Source organism: Coptis chinensis, chromosome 9 (assembly GCF_015680905.1).
Source record: "Coptis chinensis isolate HL-2020 chromosome 9, ASM1568090v1, whole genome shotgun sequence".
In the NCBI taxonomy this organism is placed as follows: Eukaryota; Viridiplantae; Streptophyta; class Magnoliopsida; order Ranunculales; family Ranunculaceae; genus Coptis; species Coptis chinensis.
In genome coordinates, this window is record NC_141464.1 from 54,286,906 (window position 1) to 54,308,984 (window position 22,079).

General features: G+C 36.5%; 3 protein-coding genes across 3 annotated transcripts; all 3 read right to left on the minus strand.

Moving 5' to 3' along the window:
• Nucleotides 1-5,338: 5,338 nt before the first annotated feature.
• LOC147476725 (mitogen-activated protein kinase kinase kinase 20-like) lies at nt 5,339-6,184 on the minus strand. Its single transcript, XM_086585806.1, has 2 exons — nt 5,785-6,184; nt 5,339-5,712 (listed from the first exon to the last, which is right to left on the minus strand). The coding sequence occupies exons 1-2, from the start codon at nt 6,182-6,184 to the stop codon at nt 5,339-5,341; spliced, it is 774 nt and encodes a 257-aa protein (XP_086441932.1).
• Nucleotides 6,185-12,892: 6,708 nt separating this feature from the next.
• Nucleotides 12,893-19,132, minus strand: LOC147476726 (Polynucleotidyl transferase, ribonuclease H-like superfamily protein). The gene is made up of 9 exons (XM_086584177.1): nt 18,768-19,132; nt 18,605-18,686; nt 18,454-18,533; nt 18,291-18,375; nt 14,448-14,556; nt 14,236-14,324; nt 14,091-14,155; nt 13,914-13,992; nt 12,893-13,321 (listed from the first exon to the last, which is right to left on the minus strand). The coding sequence occupies exons 3-9, from the start codon at nt 18,510-18,512 to the stop codon at nt 13,187-13,189; spliced, it is 621 nt and encodes a 206-aa protein (XP_086440303.1). The 5' UTR covers nt 18,513-18,533; nt 18,605-18,686; nt 18,768-19,132; the 3' UTR covers nt 12,893-13,186.
• A 1,306-nt stretch (nt 19,133-20,438) lies between these two features.
• On the minus strand, nt 20,439-22,079 carry LOC147476727 (cyanidin 3-O-galactoside 2''-O-xylosyltransferase FGGT1-like). The gene has a single exon (XM_086585064.1). The coding sequence runs from the start codon at nt 21,956-21,958 to the stop codon at nt 20,573-20,575; it is 1,386 nt and encodes a 461-aa protein (XP_086441190.1). The 5' UTR covers nt 21,959-22,079; the 3' UTR covers nt 20,439-20,572.

A 22,079-nucleotide genomic window follows, 5' to 3' on the forward strand; every position in this document is an offset into this window, starting at 1 on the left:
AGGTTCGCAATATCACCCATATCCAACTCACTCTGTCAACTAATTTGCACACCTATTAACTGCCTTCCCCTTTATTCAATGCTCCTCTGCTCCATGATATTTGTGTGCTCCAGTCCGCGGACCACTTTAGGCCCATGAATCCACTGCATCCTCCGGACCTATAGAACCCCTTAGGCCCAATTTAGACCGTAACAGTCTTGGTATCACGGACTTGTATTAATCTGTGGTATCAAGAAGTTCACCTATTTTCCCTTTTCCTCTAGTGGTAGATGCTATTCACATTGTCTGTGCACTCAACCTCTCTCTGAGTGATAATGAAAATCTAAAGATAAAACTCCAGGGGTCTAAAACCCAACCAGGTTTTCATTTTAAGTATGAGAATGCTCAGGTTGAAATCAAAACTTTGAAGTCTAGCCTTGATGCCTTCGAAAGGTCCCAGTCCGCAGAGCTAGAGAAGCGCGTGGCTGAGAAAGAGCGTGAACTTCATGGCCAATTTATGGTGGAGATTAACAATCTTCAAGCACGATACCAACTCATGAGGCTAAGGAATATGCAGAAAAGAAGGTTCGTAAGGAGTTAGCCCGTTGGAACAAAAATTGAAGTTGGCCACTTGGGAATATGCTCCAGAGGAAGTCTCCCCAGTGATACCGCACATTATTATCGAACCATAAGTCCAGCCATATTCTCCCTTGATCGTGTTAAACTCTTAAGCTGTGGATATTCATTATACATATGCCCTTTTTAGTTTTGGCATTTGTCATGTGAACTCTGAGCGAGAATGGCAAAATTAAACCACTAAAACTTACAAGCTATGAGCGCATAGTGGAGTGGAACTCTTACTATTTCGCGATGAAATTAACCTTAAGGCGTTGTGTACTGCAGTCTTATCTTTTCTACTGAATAAGCTTTATAATTTCCAGTTATGCAAGCCGTAGCGGCGAACATTCTGTTGTACTTTATCAATGGAACCACAATGTATGAGAAATTTTACAAGTTGGAACAATTGTAAGTGAAGTCAATTCACCAAATTCATATTAAACTTGATATTTATTTGTTTTGATACGGGATAATTTGTCACGCTCCGTCTACCAACTAGCTTTGCCTTGTCTTGCCCTCTTAAACATTTGCCCCCAATTTTGATTCGACAAAGTATTCGCCTAGTCCGGGGACATCTAACATATGCTCCCGCCAATGAAATATTTCATCCGGTCCGATGTCGCCTTGTATACTACACTACCATTTGTTTTCTTATAATTTCAACTGGAGTGAGAAGGTTCGAGTAACCATTGAAGCCTATAGAAGGTATACCGCGGACCTAAATTATGCACCGGCCAATGTCACTTCATACAATTTTCATGTCATTATTGCACATGTACTTTATTTTCGGTTACAAATGCGTGGAGTGCAATGTGATTGTACAATTTGACCCTTTGCTTGGATACTTTAATAGTCTTAGATTAGCTTGCCACACCTAGTCTCGGAACAACTAATATTTGCTCCCGAGTCTTTGATTCGGACCGGTGTACCAAGCCAAGTCCAGGGACAACTAATATATGTCCCCCAGTATTGCAACAATTTTGTGTTAAGAAAATTGCGGCATACTACAACCAAATTGTTATGATTGTCATTCTCTTGTATGCACACATATCATTTCTTTTTTAATCAATTTGTCTTCACAATATACTTGAGCTATCTTTTACTGTAAACCTCTTCATTGCGTATTGTTTGTAATTGTATCTCCTTTTGCATCAATTGGGGCTATTACTATTTGAATATAGTTGTGTTTTCAACCGGCTTGGGCAGTGTCTTGTTTGTGAACTAATATTCGCTCTTCAGTTTTGATTCAGACCGGCATACCATGCTTAGTCCGGGAACACCTAATATCTGCCCCCAGTTTTGATTCGGACTGGCGTACCATGCCGAGTCCGGGGACAACTATTATATGCCCCTAAGTCTTTGATTCAAACTGGCGTACCATGCCACATCCAGAGACCTCCGCCTCTATGTCTTTGATTCGGACTGGCGCACCATGCCAAGTCCGAGGACAACTATTATCTGCCCCTGAGTCTTTGATTTGGAATGGCATACCATGCCACGTCCAGGGACCTCCGCCCCTATATCTTTGATTCGATTCGGCGCATTGCCGCGCCCGGGGACCTCCGCCCCTATATCTTTGATTCGGACTGGCGTACCATGCCGAGTCCGGGGACAACTATTATATGCCCCCAAGTCTTTGATTTGGACTGGCATACCATGCCACGTCTAGGGACCTCCGCCCTTATATCTTTTATTCGGACTGGCGCACCATGCCAAGTCCAGGGACAACTATTATCTACCCCTTTTTCTTTTGGAGAACCAATAAAAAGATTTATGTTATGGAAAAGAAAATATCATTTTCATTACATATCATTTACAAGACACTATATCAATTGCATTATTTGATTTTGATCATTTTCCCCGTTTCTTCTTCCATGATTATGCTAACAATGTTCCCACATCAGTGAGTTTCACTTCATTATATCCTTGCTCAAATTGACCATTTGTACCTCCTCCACAGTTAGACTTGGTCCGCAGATGAGGCTTATCCATGGACAACCCTATCTATAATTGAAATGTTTTCTCTTGAGGCTTTAAACTTTCTACCCCACCATTTCTCTTCACCATATCTTTCACCGCACCGCTATCGTAGCGAAATAACTTGGTTGTGCTGCATATTGGTCTCCCTTGATTTCATAAGTCCCTACTGTAATAGGGAATCTAACCACGTATTTGGTAATAAGAGGTAGATGGTACATCCTTCATTGCATATATCCATTTGCGTCCCAAAATTATATTGTACTGCAACGTGGAATCTACCACCACAAATGTAGTCATAACGATAACCGGACTTGCAGATACTGGCAAATCTATCTCCCTAACTGGTTCAGTTATGCTTCTATTGAACCAAACAAATTATTTTACCTTCGCCACTTGTCTCAATACCACAGAGTCTATATGCATTTCATCTAAAGCAATGCAAAATATTAAATCAACAAAACTACCACAATCAATTAAAATTCTTTTGGTGAGAAGACTTACACTTTCTTTGTCCCCCTCCGTGAAAGTGATATTATTGTATCATGTGACACTCTGTTGTATTGCCCTGGGTAAAAGACTCACTTCGCACACTTGCTACATCTGCATAGTCTGCCTCATCTTATCCTCTGCGCGTCGCGTTGGAATTTCACCACCTGAATATGACCTTTATGGTTCCCCATCGCGACTATCCTCCAAAGATCCTTACCTCTTTTCTATTGTCTTTGATATAACAAAAGACACAACAAAAGGTTATAAACTCTCTTAAATTCCCTTCATCTATCATTTTTTTTTCACCTTTTCCTTTCCTTTCGCTTTCCTTTTCCACCGCACTAACTCCTTTTCCCCCTCTTTTGCTGGTTCGCGGTATATAATCTTCACATTTGATGTATTTTTCCAGTTTTGGATATATACAACTCCGCCAGACTTGATATTTTCTCCTCATTTCTAACGATGGACATGTGCACCTCGCTCCCTTGGCGGACTCACCCTCTCTAGGTATGGTTTTCTGCCCCTGTCCTCCCGTCTCTCCCTTTCTTTGCGTCTTTCCATCTTGTAACTCCTATTTTCGTAGACCCTTTTGCCTTTCCTTTCACTTTCCCTTTCCACCGCACTAACTCCTTTTCCCCTTCTTTTGCTATTCCGCGGTACATAATCTTCACATCCGATGTATTTTTCCAGTTTCGGATACAACTCTGCGAGACTTGATATTTTTTCCTCATTTCTAACGATAGACATGTGCACCTCGCTCCCTTGGCGGACTCCGTTTATGAATGCTATCACCACAGTCTTCCCATCCAGATTCTCAACCTTCATAGCCTCTGCATTGAATCTAGAGACAAATTCTAGTTATGTCTCTGCCTCTCCTTGCTTTACATAGAATAGCGCGGATACATCCACTGCCCTTTTCTTTTGGTGGATATAGTGAGTGACGAATGCCTTCTCCATATCACTGAATCTGTGTATACTTCTCGCCGGTAGTCGGTAAAACCAATCAGAAGCTCCTTCTTTCAAACTCACCGGGAAAAGCATACACCATAAGCTATCGAACTTATCTTCTTGCCATAACGCCAACTGTTGGCGAAAGTGTTGGACATGATACGCTAGATCCCCTTTTCCATCAAATCGATCAAACCGAGGCGGTGTAAATCGCCTTGGGACCTCCGTTGCTCTTACCGCTAGTGCTAGTGGATTATGACTCAGTCCTGCTATTATCTAGTTCGCTACTCCTCTGTTCTCCTGCTGTGTTGGTCGGATGGTCTCTCTCTCCTTTTCTAGCATGTATTGAACTTGCTGCAAAGTAACCCTATCTGTTATTCCGCCGCATTCCATTTGTGGATCTGGCCTCTGTCTAACGGCTGCAAAGGTTCTCCAAATGAATCTTCTTCATCTGACTCTCCTTCCTTTTCGTTTCCTTCTACTCATGCCTCCGCCGTTTCTCTTTCTCTTCTAAACTTTCCATTCTCTTCCCTCAGCCTATCCATCTCTATCTCCATCTCTCTCATTCTCTCCACTGCCGCCAGATCTGCTTCTCTTCCTACCACCTCTGTTTGATTAACCACTTCTCTTGCTTTTGCTTCAACGACTTCCATTTCAGATCTTCTCTTGTTTTCTTTTCGGTGGTGCCATCTCTTCTCTTAGCACCGTGACTTTTAACCGGCGTAGTCGTGGGTTCAGTCCACTCGGACGGCGCCAATGTTATGACCCAATTTCTTAACCTAATTCTTCCTCTCCTTTTTCTTGGCACTTCTCTCTCTCTCAGTTTTTTCCTTCTCCTCTATTAGGTTTTTCTCTTCTCTCTTATACTCGGTCCTCCGCTCTCTACGCTTAACCCTTGATCTTGCTTTCATCCATCCACTGTGCTATTCCCACATGTCCTCTACTACGTGGCACATACAGATCCACCGCTATACTCGGTCCTCCGCTCTCTACGCTTAACCCTTGATCTTGCTTTCATCTATCCACTGTGCTACTCCCACGTGTCCTCTACTACGTGGCACATACAGATCCACCACTATACTCGGTCCTCCGCTCTCTACGCTTAACCCTTGATCTTGCTTTCATCCATCCACTGTGCTACTCCCACGTGTCCTCTACTACGTGGCACATACAGATCCACCGCCTAGCCAATTATTCAATATCCTCCGCTTCATGGTTTTTGCATACTCCTCCTCTTTGGACTTCGTCCTAATAGCCCATTCATTCCTCCGGACCTACAAAGCCCATTAGGTTCTCCGGACCTATGAAGCCCATTAGGTTCAAACTAGACCGTAACAGGAATGACATTTAGGCCAAGGCAAATAGGAAGCAGAAGGTGTCCTTGGAGGCAGAACCGCAGAACTACCTCTGCTGCTGCTTCCCTTGTTCCTTTTCCTTTAGCCACCTCCTTGTTGTAGTCTCCAGCAATGAAAGGATGACTAAGTAACATATCAATACTCCAACGCGACGCAACATTCTTTACTAAACACTTCTTCAAAAAATCCTGTGCGTCGACCGAAAGATTGCTAGGTATATACGGTAGTTCATCTGTGTAACCAATACGATACAGGATCTCATTCTTTGAATCTCCTAAATCAAAATCCCAAGCTTCTTTTCCAGTTAACATCTCCAGAACAACAAGTCCAAAAGCCCAAATATCTTATTTAGGCTCGTACTCAGCATAATGAATCGACTCAAGTGCCATGTACAGTGGAGTTCCCCTCAAACTACCCTGCTGCTTCTTTTTCCCAACCCCTTTTGCCAGCCCAAAATCTTCAAGCTTGGGCACAACACCATCAGAAGTCTGCACAAGAAGTACATTATCCAACTTTAAATCACAATGGACATAATTACTCTTGTGAACGTGTTTTAGCCCTTTAAGAATCCCCTTAGTAAAACCTTTAACTTCAACTTTAGGTAATCCAACCCGAGAACAACGTCGTACTCGATCCCCTATTGACCCTAAGGATGCATACTCGAGAAATAGATTATAAAACTGCCTCCCCTTCTCAATACTAACATCATCACCATAGTACCCAAGTACATTGGGACTTCCTTGAAGATCTGCAAGAATAAAGTTCTCTTTCTGAAGGGATCTTGATGATCCTAGTTTAGCAGACTTCACTGCCATCGTGTGATTGCTTTGATTGCTAGTTACCACATATACGGTACCAAAACTGCACTACCTAGCTTCTCTCCCCTCCTCCATTCTCCTCTCCAATCCATCTTTCCTCTCAACAATTCTATGTGTTTCAATGATAAGAATTAGATGAAAGCAGGGACGGAATCAGGATTCTAAGAGGGGTGCGAGATTATGAGCACACCCCACCCATCTGAAAAAAATGCAAACAAAAAAAAAAAAAAAATTGTAAGGTCTAAACAATAAAAATTAACAAAATTATGCATTTATTTCAATTCATAAAACTAGAGTGCGTTGACTACTAAGAATTTAATATGTATTGATGAAGTTAACTACTTAAGCACTTTAGCCATTAATTGATACTACTATATCTATATGTATTTACATAATCTAGTCTACAAGTTTACAACAATTCAACAAATTATTAATTTCCTATTATGATATAAGTCTATATAACTCTACTATTATGTGGAGAAAACTATAAAAAATTACCTTGTTTTGTTTTTGTTTTTTTTAAATGGAAATTTTATTAATAATGATAATGAGTTTTACAAATAATTAGAACAAGCGTGCAACAAGCTGCGCCGCAAGTCCTTTATGAATTTGTTTTTTGTTTTTTGTTGTTGTTTTTTTTTTTTTTTTTTTTTTTTTTGAGTTGAGGTCTTACGCTTGTTTAAGAATTAAGAGTGAAAGAAAGGAGGGAGAGCTTACGGGTTTGTTATAGTAACCGGTTGGGCTTTAGGCCTTTAGCTATTTGTTTTAGTCTCATTAACTCATCAAACATTCAAAGACACATTTGTCCATCTTTAATAATTTTGGACACAAAATAAATGATAAATGATAATTTTGTAAGGGCAAAAGGAAAAGCAAAAAAAAACATGTTGGTTTATTATAATGTTTTTTATTAGTTTTTTTTTTTTCATACTATTTTTTTTGTTGATTATATTCTCACTATAGTTGTGAAAATTATAGAAGTTTACTAAAATAATTGGGGGGTGTGAGCATAGCTAGTAAATTCGTGGACGGCAAAAGTTCGATACGTCAATTATTCGCCTAAGATTCGAAATTTTCAACAATAATACTTTTAAATATTCGGTCCAATAAAACGCTAACGGTAAAAATACGATATACGTGTTTTATACGGGTATAATACGAATATATTTCTTTAAAATTCGGCTATATATTTTACATTTAAAATTTTGATATATAACGTATTTATTTTTATTTTTACAATTTTATTCATGAAAAAATAATGCAAATATCATTTTATTAAGCCAAACCTTATAATTAAATGAATAATTCGAATAATTCGCAATTATAAGCCCGACCCAACCAATTCGCTAATTAAACCAGATCATTCAAAAATTAATTGACATTATTCGTTTTATTCGCCAAACCTTATAATTCGTGAATAATTCGGCGAATTACTAGCTATGGGTGTGAGCTTTTATATTTAGAAAATTTTTCTAAGCAATTAATTATGTGGTAGTGAAGTTTTTCTAATATAAAGAGTGCAACCGCCCCACACGCACCCCTATATATCCATCTATGAATGAAAGAAGGCTTGTATATATACTGGTTACTTGGTAATCACTCCTTTCTAATTTCAATCTCGAGTGTTTGCTACTCTACTTTTAAATTTCCAAGGGTACACTTGTAATAAGTTGAAACAATATACACCACCAAACTAGCACAAAAGAGCCCAAAGCCAAATAAAGACCCAAGTCCAAGTTAAAAAGCAATAGAAAATTTCTTTGCACCTTCTAAAATAGTTAAACCCGACTACCAAAAGTCTGTAGATATATCCGAAATTGTTAAACTTTTCATTATGCATATTCCGATAATTATGTTGGAAGAAAATACTATGCATTTCGTTAAAATGTCTGACAAAATTGATGATGGTGGGATATTTGAAAATTTGTTTGGGCCGCTTTTTTTTCAATAATCATTTTGTTTGGGCCGTTATACATGACATGGGCGAGTTTTACTATATTTCCGTAGATGAAGTACGAAACGAAACTAGATATCGATATCCTATGTAACCACTTTCTTAATCACTAGAAAGTAGACATGTGCATATGCACCGGCTCTTTTAAAAACTTGTTCAACAATCGTATATATATATATATATATATATATATATATATATATATATATATATATATATATATATATATATATTCTACCAAATCATGATTCATGTTTTCAACAAATTAATTAATTAATTTCTCAACAAATTATTTTAATTAAGTTTTAAAAACTCGTTTTAATAAGAGAATGATTCATATTTTAATAAGAGAATGATTCATGTTTTAATTAGAAGTGCTAGAATTTCTTTTTTCTAATAAATGAAGAATTTCCGTTTTAATAGGAGAATGATTCATGTTTTAATTAGAAGTGCCTTAAAAAAATTAATAGGAGAGAAATTCCCGTTTTAATAAGAGATGATATGGAAGTTTAATAGAGCTCGAAAAATACCCCATGTGGGAGCTTTAATATTAAGACTAGAAAGTAGACCCGTGTATACGCACCGACTCTTTTAAAAATTTGCTCAACAATCATAACTATACATATATAAATTTTACAACAAATTGTAATTCCTGTTTTTGTTGCTAACCCGTTTTAATTTCCTAACAAATTGGTTTAATTTAGTTTTAAAAACCCGTTTTTTAATATGAGGGATCCTGTTTTAATTTAAAAAGTGTGATTCCCGTTTTTAATAGGAGAATGATTTCCGTTTTAATTAAAAGTGTTATATTTTTTTTTTTCTATAAGGGAATAATTTTCATTATAATAAGAGAAAGATTCCTATTTTAATTAGAAGTGCTAAAATTTCTCTTTTTAATATGAGAGAAATTCTCATTTTAATAGGAGTTGATGACGTAGAATTTTAAGAGAGCTAGAAAAATACACCTTGTGGGAGCTTTAATATTAAGATATAGATAGGAGAAGGATTCCCGCTTTAATTAAAAGTGCTAGAATTTGTTTAATATGAGAATAATTCCCGTTATAATAGGAAAAGAATTCCCATTGTAAAAATAGATTTCCATTTTCAAATATGAGAGAAATTTATGTTTTAATAGGAGATGATATGGAATTTTAATAGAGCTTGAAAAATATCCCTTGTGGGAGCTTTAATATTAAGACTAGAAAGTAGACCCGTGCATATGCACCGGCTCTTTTACAAATTTGCTCAACAATCATAACAAATCGTGATTCCTGTTTTCGTCGCTAACCTATTTTAATTTCCTAGCAAATTGTTTTAATCAAATCTTAAAAACCCGTTTTAATTTCTTAACAAATTGTTTTAATTATATTTTAAAAACCCATGTTTTTTAATTGGGGGAGGGATACCATTTTAATTTGGAAATAAAGAGTTTTTATGCTATTATTTGAGTGTTGGTTTTAAAAGGAAATGAGATTCCCGTTTGAAGTTAGATTCTAAAAGGAAAAGAGTTTTCCGTTTTAAGTTAACTATAAAGTTGATGACGTGGAATTTTAATAAAGCTCGAAAAATACCCCTTGTGGCTCTTTTGAAAACATTTAGATTTTTTTTAGAAAATTGGGACTACCATTTTAGTTGCTAACCCGTTTTAATTTTCTAACAAATTGATTTAAATTAAATTTTAATTAAATTTTAAAACCTGTTTTTCAATTGGGAGAGAGATCCTATTTTAATAGGAGAATAATTCCGTTTGAATTAGATATGCTAGATTTTCTCTTTTCAATAGAGGAAGAATTCTCATTTTAATAGGAGAATGATTTCCGCTTTAATTAAAAGTGTTAGAATTTGTTTTAATAGGAGAGGAATTCCCATTTTAATAGGAGATGACGTGGAATTTTAATAGAGCTCGAAAAATACCCCTTGTGGGAGTTTTAATATTAAGACTAACTTGTAGGCCCATGCATACACACTGGCTATTTTGAAAATATTTAGATTTTTTTTTTAGAAAATTGGGACTACCGCTTTAGTTGCTAACCCGTTTTAATTTTATAACAAATTGTTTTAAATTAAGTTTTAAAAACCCATTTTTTTCAATTAGGAGAGAGAGAGATTCGGTTTTAATATGAGAATGATTTCCGTTTTAATTAGATACGTTAGATTTTCCTTTAATTTTCAATAAGGGAGAAATTTCCATTTTAATAGGAGAAGAATTCCTGCTTTAATTAGAAGTGATAGAATTTGTTTTAATAGAAAAAGAATTTATTTTATAATAGGAGAGAAATTCCCGTTGTAAAAAAGAATTTACATTTTTCAAGTAGGAGAGAAATTCCCGTTTTAATAGGAAATTACGTAAAATTTTAATAGAGCTCGAAAAATACCTCTTGTAGGAGCTTTAATATTAAGATATAGATAGATATGAATGTTCATACATAATTAACATAATTAATGGCGTTGTACGCATTATACGCACTACGGAGTCATGAATTAAAGGAAACAACAAAATAAGTTCTATGTGAGGATTAACAAATATAAAATGTGTGAGTGAGCCTCAGTAATATACTAATGAATAAAATGATATAGTTTATCGGAAAAAAAAATGATATAAGTTGGCGAGATCAGTGTCTCATTTTAGTGTTTGGGTCACTATCGCATTTTGTCGGTACTTATACATACTGCCAACTTACTGTAGTAATTTTATTTAGAGTTCGAATTTGTGAACAGACTTGTCAGAAACAACACAATTCTATTGGTACAGTTTTTTTGGGCAGTAGGTACAGTTTTTTTGGGCAGCCACTCCACCAATAAGAAGCTGAGGTCTTGTGGACAACAAACAGTTGCTTGTCCACAAATTTATTCTGTTTTACTTACACTTTTTCCTATTCATTTTAGTGGTTTATTCGTTTTACTTTATTGAACTCAAAGAAATTCCAAGTGTGAATATGTTGATGAGATGTTGGAGAAAATTGAAAGTGATTGTAAACAAAATAATCTGGCTTATTGCATAGACCCATCCTCGTGGCTAGGGCTGGCAATGGGTCGGGTAAGAACCGATACCCAATCCAGTCCGAACCAATAAAAACGGGTCTGGATCAGGTAGTTAGTATATTGGACCGGTTCTGGGTTTTGAAAATCAGAACCAGACTCTTATTGGATTGGTTCTGGATTAAGTATGTACCGAACCGTTATAGGCCTGATCCGATTAAAATTTTTACTCTTATTCTTCCTAATTTTCCTCCACCATATATTCCTATTACCTTATGCAACATCACAATATTTAAAGTTTCAAAATAAGATATGCAAAATGCATATGTAATATTACAATATTTTTTACATAATAAAAAGATGGTTTCTATCTAATGGAAAATCCTTCCTTACAAATTTGGATTTCAAATAATTCATTATGTCTTTTGGATTTGTGTACTTTGTTTTTGTATTTAGCAAAAAAAAAATTATTTAATATTTATATAACGAAAATTATGATCCAATTATAAAAACTTCGGTTCACCGAGTTGAAATTGAAATTGGTTTGAAACGGATCGGATCTGGAATCAAAAAAGTTTTCGGTTGGTTCTGGTTCTCTAACTCAAATATCCATTCGGGTCGGGTCCGGTTCTGGGTCTGTATTGTTGAAAAGCGGATCGGTTTTGGATTTGCATATATCCGGACCGATCCAACCCATTGCCAGCCCTACTCGTGGCAGCCACATTCCTAGAGTTGAGGTGGAAGACTAGGTGTACATTTTGTAGTCCAACCTGGCCGACTACGCAAGTATCTATTATTTTCTTATTATAAAACAGTGTCGAACTTGATCACCCAATGCTCTAATGAAGCAAACTCGAGAAACAAGTTATGATATTGTGGTTTCGATAATGGCATCGTCTCCATAGTAACCTATTATGTTAGGATTTCGTTGAAGTTCTTCAAGAATATGAACCTCCTTATTTTACTGCCGCATGCTTTGTTGTGCTAATTTATTGACTAAAAACTAGTTACAACTTACAAATATATTGGATTCGAAGTTAATATCACATTTTTAGGCTATCAGCTTAATATCAAGATCTTATTTAACAGATTAAATTGTCTGGTGTTGAATGCATAAGTGATACGATTTTGAAAGCATGATAATGCTTTATTAAGTGAATAGTATTTATTTCGTTGAACCAGGATGGATACAAGCTGCTAAAAAGATGATAGTAACTTCTACCCGATTCCTTGCTCCAGTGCTACTTCTCTAACATATGTTTGAAGCATGGACCAAAATATCGCCGATATATCTTATATATCGCCGATATATATCGGTATTTTGGTACACCGACATCAATATTTCCGACATATATCCACCGAATATAGAATTCTTTTTTTTCCGATATATATCGGAATTTCCGATATGAAACTTTATATCACCGATATAATCGATATTTCCGATATAATCGATATATATCGGTTGACTTTTTGACCATTTTAAAATATAAATCCGATATTTCCAATATATTTCCGATATATATCTAATATTTCCGATATTTTAAATAGTTTGGACTGGTTACCAAAAAAATGGATATATCCGAAATATCCGATATATCCGATATATATCGGTTTTTGGGTACACCGATATATTCATCGATATCGATATTTTGGGCCTTGGTTTGAAGCAGGTGAAAATTAGAGCTCATTCATGCTTTCACAAAGTACTGGTCTTATTTCTTTGAGCCTTTTTCTGGAATAAGGCACAAGATGCTTCAAAGTACAAATTAATGTGGTCCAACTCACAATTACTGCATTATATTATAAAATACAAGACAGGTTCTGATAGACAAAATTCTAGTACAATGCTTAGTGCCGATGAATAATAAGAAATGTACGCCTTCTTAAGGGGGTGACATGTAAAAGAATTTGCACAATGATTCTGACAGTATAAGATTCAATAAATCATAGCCACATCTGTTTTTCTTCTGGCTGCTTCATTCTGTTGGAAATCCTGCATATCGCCAAAATTGAATTAGGCTCTTCCGTAGTGGGATTTACTGGAATATTCAGCACAAAATCTCTCTCTATCCTTCGGTGTTTTTCCTTTTTGGTTTACGATTTTTGTGCTTGTTCTTGAATTTGAGATGGACTTTAAGACTCCTCTCCCATGCCTTTTTGTGTTTCTGGTATAGTAACATTGCAGCTCGCGCATCGTCAACCTGAAAATACTCTATATTTTAGTTCTTAGCTTCACATGATTAACTTTAGAGAGACCCACCAAGCTCCAGAGCATGTCAGAGGTCCTAACCACAAGTAGAATTTGATGAAGCAGCCAACAATAATAAGAAATGACTATTCAGAGAATAAATGGAAAGTCAAAGGATGTAAAGAGTGAAAGTCTGAAATGCAGCTAGCACTCGGGAATATAAATCAACAAAGTTACATTAGCAGCTAAGAAGGATCACATATACAGAGACATTGCGCTAGTGAACTGCCAAACTTATGTATCTATAAATGATAAGATACTTATAACTACAGAACAATTATCAATAGTAACTTGATGCCCATGAGCACCACATCCATTGGTATTGTGAATAGACATAAAAATAGAACGAGACCTATATCTATTGGCATGTGTTTCGCATCAATTGAATCTAAAACAACACTTTTGTCCTTCATTATTTTTCTTTTTAAAGTTTTATTTTCCTCTCTGGCCAGCAAAAAACATTTCCCTACAGAACACCTTAATCTCATCTAGAACTAGATGATGACAATAGGAAGATTTATTGGAATCATAAAAGAACAACTTACAGGGCAATGCGCCCCATCTTGAATTTTAGCATTTAGGAACTCCAATGCAAGACTTTTAAGCGCCCTTCTACGACCTTCCCTGTTTCAAAAAGTGTACATGTTAGAAAGAGGTTCATCTAACTTTAATAATAAATAACAGTTTAGAACTGAATCTAAGGGCCAAGACAAAGATACTACTTCAGAAAGGGTTGATATTCTGATGTATCCCTGATGTGATTCCTCGGATGACTTAACAGCAAAGCCTGTCCAAAAAAACAAGCACTTAAATTACCAACATTACCGCTTCATACATCGACTACAGAGAGAGACTGCTAAATGTTACCTTAAAATCATTGTGCAAGGCATGGCCAACAAGAATTCTTCCCTTAACCAACTCTGCCACTTTCGTTTGAACATCTCCGAAGTCCTTTGCTGCACTTGTTGGTTACACAATACATTCATTCATTGTTACTCTGATCAAAGTTGTTCCAGTAAAAATAGCATAAGAATGTATTCTTTAAAACAAAATTGAAGTCAACTGAGAACAAGGTCAACCTTTCCTCATATCACGAGGTCGAATCCCACTAATCGTAGTACGAAAATCAACAACACGTTCCATTGGGCGTACAAACTCATCATAGACAATATTTCCCCAAGCATTCACCTGCAAAGAACCATATTACAACTCCTTACCAAAATATCAAAATCAGCAATATCTTGATCGCCAGCGTCTCCTAATATATGATCCTTAGTGCATCATACGGAGTGGAACTCGAGTTGCCTCTCCTTTATTTTTCTTAATTTCCTTTCTTCATTTGTTTAACCCCAACCCCAGACTTTAGCTGTAAGTTATCTTTTCTCAGTTAACTTGAGAGCAGAATAGCATCATAAAGTTTCCGATACAAGTCAAGTTAGTTTAACAGTTATACAACGAAGAATTATCAGTGTTTGATTGCACGTAGGTCTGGAATTTGAGCCAAAGGTTGAGCTTCAGTATGCTCAGCCTCGGGTTGTGCAAACAAGCTCTACAAACTGATGTAGGATTACTAGCACCTCTTTCTTACTATAATTCCTTCTGCTTGTGCTAAGATTATTATTTTCAAATTAGAATTATTATTTATTAGGAATTTGGAATATTTAATATTTTTCTATTTAGAGTTTAATTAGCTTTAGAAGTCTAGGTTAGATTTAGAAATCTAGTTTCTTTGTTAATCAAGTATGACTTATCTATATAAAGAGGCCATTGTAGTTTAGTTCATTGATTCAATTATCAATTATCAAACTATCAAATCTCCAAAAACCTATTATACTTTTCTCCCTCAACTTCTACAATTCTTTTATTCAATCTTCTTCCTCCTTAAATCTATTCCCCCTTTTAAAGATCTCCACATCTTTTCTTCTAAATCTCTTTTATTCCACATCACAAACTGTTGAGGCTCAGCACATAAAGTAACAAAGGAGCTACAATGAGGCAGAAATGAATCGAAACCGCAGTAGCTCAGGTAGTCTACTAGTAGCAATTGCATTTAAGCTTAGGCGAGCATCTATATGTTCAAGCTAGACTCATTCTAAAATGAACCTAAAATCTGTTCTGACAAGTGACTAGGCTAGTACATGAACCAACCAGCTTGAGCAAGTAGTGCCCCAGCTTCGCTCGTTTTCCAACATTAGTTGGAAAGGAGGATTTTAAGTGAATCCCAGTATGTAGTAGAGATTCACCGAGAGTAGAATACTTTCTTGTTGATAGACCAAAGTATCAGTTATCACTGTCTGTCTTTTCAATCTTACAAAAGGAATCAGGAATCATAGTCGTGGGAGCAACCACACTCACAGTAGATATCTTTGAGAAGGTATCCAGTATTCGCAACAGTTTATTTGAAACAAACCAAGTCAAGTTAGTTTAACAGTTATACAATGAAGAATTATCAGTGTTTGATTGCACGTAGGGCAGGAATTCGAGGCAAAAGCTGAGCTTCAGTATGCTCAGGCTCGGGTTGTGCAAACGAGCTCTATATACTGTTGAGGCTCAGCTCATACAGTAACAAAGGAGCTACAGTAAGCCAGAAATGAATTGAACCCGCATAGCTCAGTTAGTTTACTAGTAGAGATTGCATTCAAACTGAGGTGAGTATCTATATGTTCAGGCTAGGGTCATTCTTTAAACGAGCCGAAAATCTATTCTGACAAGTGACTAGGCTCATACATAAACCAACGAGCTTGAGCAAACCAGAAAAAAAGTAGTGCCCCAGCTTGGCTCATTTTCCAACATTAGTTGCAAAGGACGATTTTAATAGATAAATCTCAGTTTGTAGTAGAGACTAGAGATTCACCGAGAGGAATATATACATTTCTTGTCAATAGACCAAAGTATTAGATATCAGCTATCACTGTCTGTCTGTTCAGTCTTAGAAAAGGAAATTAGGAACATAGTACAACATAGTCGTGGGAGCAGCCACTCACACTAGATATCTTTGGTATCCAGTATTGGCAACAGTTTATTAGAAACGAACCAACACAAAGCACGTGTCGATATTGTCCGAACTTAGCCACATAACCAAATGCCCACATGGGTGTGGACTGTGGAGTTTTCCTAACAAGGCGTTGACATTAGCATGTGGATCATATAAGTTTATAACATATTTGGGATCCAAGATGGCTTCCTGTCCCATGTGGGAGTAGACCCTTAGGGTATCACAAATTTTCAATCCCACTACCTTAGGAACGAGTTGCTCTTGACTATAACACCAAGTTCCTAACAGCCAACAACATACCACATCCACGCTGTCCCCACTTAGCCACCTAAAGCCTACCATGAGCTCAGGGCCTCGACGTTAGCTATAAGTTCAGGATGCTGCCTATCCCATGTGGGAATTATTACTTATATTAAAGGATAAAACATAATTTCCTAGATATTTTGGGTTGTATGGACCCCATACCAGAGGGAGACATAGAGAAATATGAGGATGTCATACATGCATACATGTAAATTCTAACTAGGAGAGAACACACCAAAAAACAATCCAAATTTACCCCATCCACTCTGATATTAGATCGTAAGGCTCATATGCACACAATAGCTTCATCTAAAGTATTACGTAATATGATTACCAAAAAAGAAGTTTTCTGTTATAGAATCTCCTGTACCTCTAGATCATTCTAGTGGGGATCAATCATAAATATGCCTTGCCATATTTTGATCTAACAGTGACTTCACATTTTCCTATGCCAATTTTGCAGCTTTTTTTTTTTTTTTTTTTTTTGGCAAGCCTGTTTTAAATGAGATCAGTAACTCTTTGATGCTGGCGGGGTTCGAGCCCCAAACCTCTGGTATCATCACCCAAAGGTTTTACCGACTTTGCTAGTCGACACCTGCTTATATTAGTAACCTATTCAGCAATTTGGTGGAGAATTTCATTACAAGGACGAAAACTTGATGCTTTAAAGATCCAAGTGCCATCAATAATATATTTATTACTATTAGCCTTTGTAACCACGGTGCAACAGGTATTCTGTGGGTGGGAGATGCTGGAGGAATCCTTTAAATGGAGTAACCCTCCGCCCACCCATTTGGTAAATGAACTCTCTAACTACAGTAGGGCAGATGCCACCTCTGTCCAACTAAATGTTCGATATATTATACAACTCTAGCCACCCAATAACTACTGAGTTGTTCAACTAGCTATATACTGCAAGACATGTGAAATTGGTAGGCAAATGCAAGCAATTTCCGCAGATAAGGTCAACGGTTTCTACATTTCATATAAACATAAATTATGCTACACAGTGTCACTGCTTATATGATGTAAGAAATCTAAAAGACTATACAGGGGCTCTTATGATTTAATAAGTAAAACCATCTTTGGATCAGACAAGAAGAGGAAGAGTGAACAGCGTGAGGTAAAACTCAAAGTTTCAACATTTTGGTTATTTTTGGTTCACTTGAAAAGGGTTCCAGGAAAATGCGGCCTAATAGTTTCATTGATTTGCCATTAGTTGATACTAATAAGTAGCAAAGTTCCTTCGTTACATGTATTGAAATCTTGGGAAGTAGCTTCTTTCCAAATCAAAGGGAAGTTGCTTAGTCACTTCAGTTTCTGAAATGAGGCAAAGATCGCTAATGGAGAGAATGAGAGAATGGAGAAAGGGTAGGCATCTACAATGGACAGCACTCAACAGCATAAGAATATATGCTACTTTTCATGGAATCACAAGTCCATGAACCAAAAACAGTCTTTCTTTTTCTTTTCACAATTTTGGACATACAAAATCCATGCATACAAATACCAGCTTAACACAATAACACACATCATAATACACAAAGCATAAAAAGAAATGTATAAACATAAAAGTATCAAATGAACAAAATGCAGACAACTAAAGTACAAAGTAGTATAGTACCAATGTGACGCGTGCAAGAGCGCTTTTATTTCCTTGAGAACTAACACCAACCATTTCACAATCCATTGCAATAGTATCTGTCAAGCTATTCAAACAAAATCCTTTCAAACAAACAACAAATTAACACCATTTGAACTACAAAAACAAAAACGACCCCCCAAACCTGCAATCAGTATTAGTTGGAGTAAGAACAGATATTGAATCATCATCATCTTTCTCCATCTTCTCTCTCTTTCCTTTTCCCTACAAAGAAGACCAAACTTACAAATACAGTGGCATGATAATAAAAAGATACTAACTTTATCTTCACTTACCTAATGAACTCTTTGGGGCTTCTTCTTTTGAGCTAAAGGATTGTTTTCTAAACTTATTATAACCTCCTTGGGCTTTTAGCTTCTGCAATATAAGAATGAAACACACACAGAATGAGAAGAAGAAGTGAAAGAGTTGAGGGTAAATAGGTAATAAGGAACTTACTTGTTGTAATTGAGCCCAGTTTGGATTGATGGTTAATTGATTCTTGGAAGAAGGCGGGTTCGTTGCTTCACTTTTCATCTTTTTTTTTTGTGTTTATTTGTGGCGGCAGTTCGGTGGTTTGGTATATTTTCACTAGGTTAGTATTTACTATTTAGTTAAATTTGGGGGGTACTATGGTAATTTCACCAGTTGTTGGTGGTGATACTGACTTCCGTTTGGTAAATCCGGCAGTATTCTGGTCCGTTAAGATGTTATTCGGTGAATTAATCAAGTGAGCGGAGCGAATGTTCTAGGCCACAAAGGGTATGTGGCCCAAAATGTTGTTTCATTGGTTTCTATCCCTCCAAATTCACCTTCCCTCTCTCTCCTTCACTCTCCCCTCATTTCCCACTGCTAGCAGTTATACTAGTATTAGGTTGCAGCAACACGCCATTTTGGAAATCGTGCAGATTTAGGGGTTGTTTGTTTTTTTGAATTCAAAGATTGAAAAACTTAAGTTTTAAGCATTCGGGTTCAAAACTTGTTTGTTTTTTTTTAAGTAGTTTAAGCATTCATGGTTAGCATTAGATTCAAAGACCAAAATTTTTTCCTCAATTGAATTCTAATACTTGAAACAAGAAAGTCCCTTCTTGCCTTTTCTTAAGAACCCATCTACTTTCCTATCTTGACTTTTATGGCTTCAAAATTTGATGTTGGCGTCCACTTTTTTTTTTCATTTTTGGGTGAATGATATCCACTTTGTTAAAAATAGAATTACATATATATATTCTAAAATAAACAAAATATGAAAATAAACCGTTAAAATATATTTGTGAAAGCATATTTTAAATAAATTTATTTATCATTTATTTTTTTTCGATAATCCATCTCTTCTCCTCAAATATAATATATATTTTGTTTAACAAGAAATCAAGTTAGTGTTTAAAATAAATAGCATGAGTAAAATTGTCCAAATGATTTATATTCAACCTTGAGCCGGGTTATTCAACGAAAAAAACAAACATGTTTTTAGAATTCAAAGAATTTTAGCATTCGAGGATGAGTCATTCAAAGATTCAAACTTTATAGGCTCAGAAAAACAAACGACCCCTTAGTGTGTGTTGAATCCAAGTAACCTAGATGCAACACAGAGTAATAATCATCATGACTAATGTCCCTCTGATCACCCGGGTAGTGTCATAGATGGATGCATAATGCATGTTGCGTTTGTTGATTTGTTTCGCGTTGTTTGTAGTGTTTCTAGGCAAGGCCCAAAATATCGATATCGATGAATATATCGGTGTACCCAAAAACCGATATATATCGGATATATTGGATATTTCGGATATATCTATTTTTTTGGTAACCAGTCCAAATTATTTAAAATATTGGATATATCGGAAATATAATATCGGAAATATCGGATATATATCGGAAATATATTGGAAATATCGGATTTATATTTTAAAATGGTCAAAAAGTCAACCGATATATATCGATTATATCGGAAATATCGATTATATCGGGCGATATAAAAGTTTCATATCGAAAATTCGATATATATCGGAAAAAAAAGAGTTCTATATTCAGTGGATATATATCGGAAATATCGATGTCGGTGTACCAAAATACCGATATATATCGGCAATATATCGGATATATCGGCGATATTTTGGTCCATGTTTCTAGGTAAGTAAAAACGGAAGCATATTTGGACTGAAGATTATAATGAGTGACATTACAATAGGGAAAAAAACAATACATATTCTCTCACGCCTAGTCTTAGCACAACATGCATATATATTGCTGGTGAAGTAGTTTATGTATCACTTTTTGACCATGGCCTTCATCTTTTCCAATGAAGTGTCAATGCAGCTAGCCTCAAGGTCATCTCTTAACAAGAACTCTTTCAGTTTTAACCGGTTAGCGCGTACTTGTTTCCCTGTCTCGTTGTTTTCATCCATGACAGTATTCACAGCATTACATACATTCTCTTTCGTATACCACCCATCTTCCTCCCGTGCTTCAATCTCCACCGCAACCTTTAAGTCTCCACTCATGAGCCTCACAATGATGTACTGATCGCCTCGTTGAGGAATAAGAATGAGTTGAGGATTATTTATCAAGGCCTCAGTAACAGAGGACAATCCAGAATGGCCTACAAAACACCCAACAGAAGGGTGGGCCATTATATGTTGTTGTTGCACCCATCCACCTTCAACAATGCCTCTTCCTTGCACCCTTTCCTTGAACCCCTCTGGCAATGCTTCATCAACAGTATTAGTCCCAGTTGGTGGTTTCAACGCGACAAAGAAAGGTAGGCCGGTGAGCTCAAAACCCAAAAGCAATTCCTGGAATTGATTCTTTTCCATGACACACTCACTACCGAATGCGCAAAATATTACAGAACCAGGCTTACATTGATTAAGCCATTTAGCCCATTTTTCTTCTAGTTGAGTTGAAGGAGGTGTAGGTAAAGTTAGACCAAGTAGTAAAGTTGGTTTGCCAAAATGGTTTCCTACATAATCACAATAAGGGCCTTCAATCTCTTTGCATGACCTGAATCCAAATGCATCCGCGTCTCGTAATGAATAGACAAGACGCTCATGGAAGGAGATGTTATCACCATATTGACGATATGTGGTATGGGATAGTGAACGTGCTTCATGACGGTGGAGTTTGATTGATGAATTAGGTGGAAAGTCTGGTGGTGGATTCATCAATTCTTCTTCAGATAATTGAAGGCCTTTGTCGAGCCTGCTACTTGCAGGAACCAAAATGTAAGCAACAGTTGCTGTGCTCGTGATGCAATACTGCACAGATTTGATACCAAGTGGTCGAGTTACTGAGGGAAGCCAATATGTGAAGTCGAAAAAGACTAGATCAGGCTTAAGTTCTTTCAAGGCAACTTCAACATCTGGCCTAGTTCTATCCATAGCAGTCATTATAAGAGAACCCTTGTCATCAGGCACATCGGCTGTGGTCTCAGCGCCAACAGGAAGGCCTTCAACATGGGGTACAACGATGGGGATGAAGCGAATGAGGTTGGGATAGGCATTTGAAGGCTCTAGTTTGGCTTGTGCTTTTGTAGGTGTGAAGAAAGAAATTCTATGACCTCTTAAAGCAAATTTGTTGGCTAGATTGAGGAAGGAATTCATATGGCCAAAGGCAAACCATGGGTACATAACAATGTGTAACGTAGATTGATCCATGGAAACAAAGAGAACAAAGAAGAAACCACGAGAACAATTAGGAAGAGAAGATAGGAAGGAATGAAGCAAAGAATACAAGCCAAGGAGCACTCTATATTAAAGAGCTCAAAGTTGTTAAAAT

What these genes read in the sequence shown, in the direction of transcription:
- LOC147476725 (XM_086585806.1), bottom strand. Translation starts at nt 6,184, where the DNA reads ATGGCAGTGAAGTCTGCTAAACTAGGATCATCAAGATCCCTTCAGAAA. An exon ending in TGGGAAAAAGAAGCAGCAGG is followed by an intron (nt 5,713 to 5,784) that starts GTAGTTTGAGGG and finishes AGCCTAAATAAG; the next exon opens with ATATTTGGGCTTTTGGACTT.
- LOC147476726 (XM_086584177.1), bottom strand. Translation starts at nt 18,512, where the DNA reads ATGGAGAAAGATGATGATGATTCAATATCTGTTCTTACTCCAACTAAT. An exon ending in CTCTTGCACGCGTCACATTG is followed by an intron (nt 14,557 to 18,290) that starts GTACTATACTAC and finishes GGTTCTTTGCAG; the next exon opens with GTGAATGCTTGGGGAAATAT. An exon ending in CCTTGCACAATGATTTTAAG is followed by an intron (nt 14,156 to 14,235) that starts GTAACATTTAGC and finishes TTTTTTGGACAG; the next exon opens with GCTTTGCTGTTAAGTCATCC.
- LOC147476727 (XM_086585064.1), bottom strand. Translation starts at nt 21,958, where the DNA reads ATGGATCAATCTACGTTACACATTGTTATGTACCCATGGTTTGCCTTT.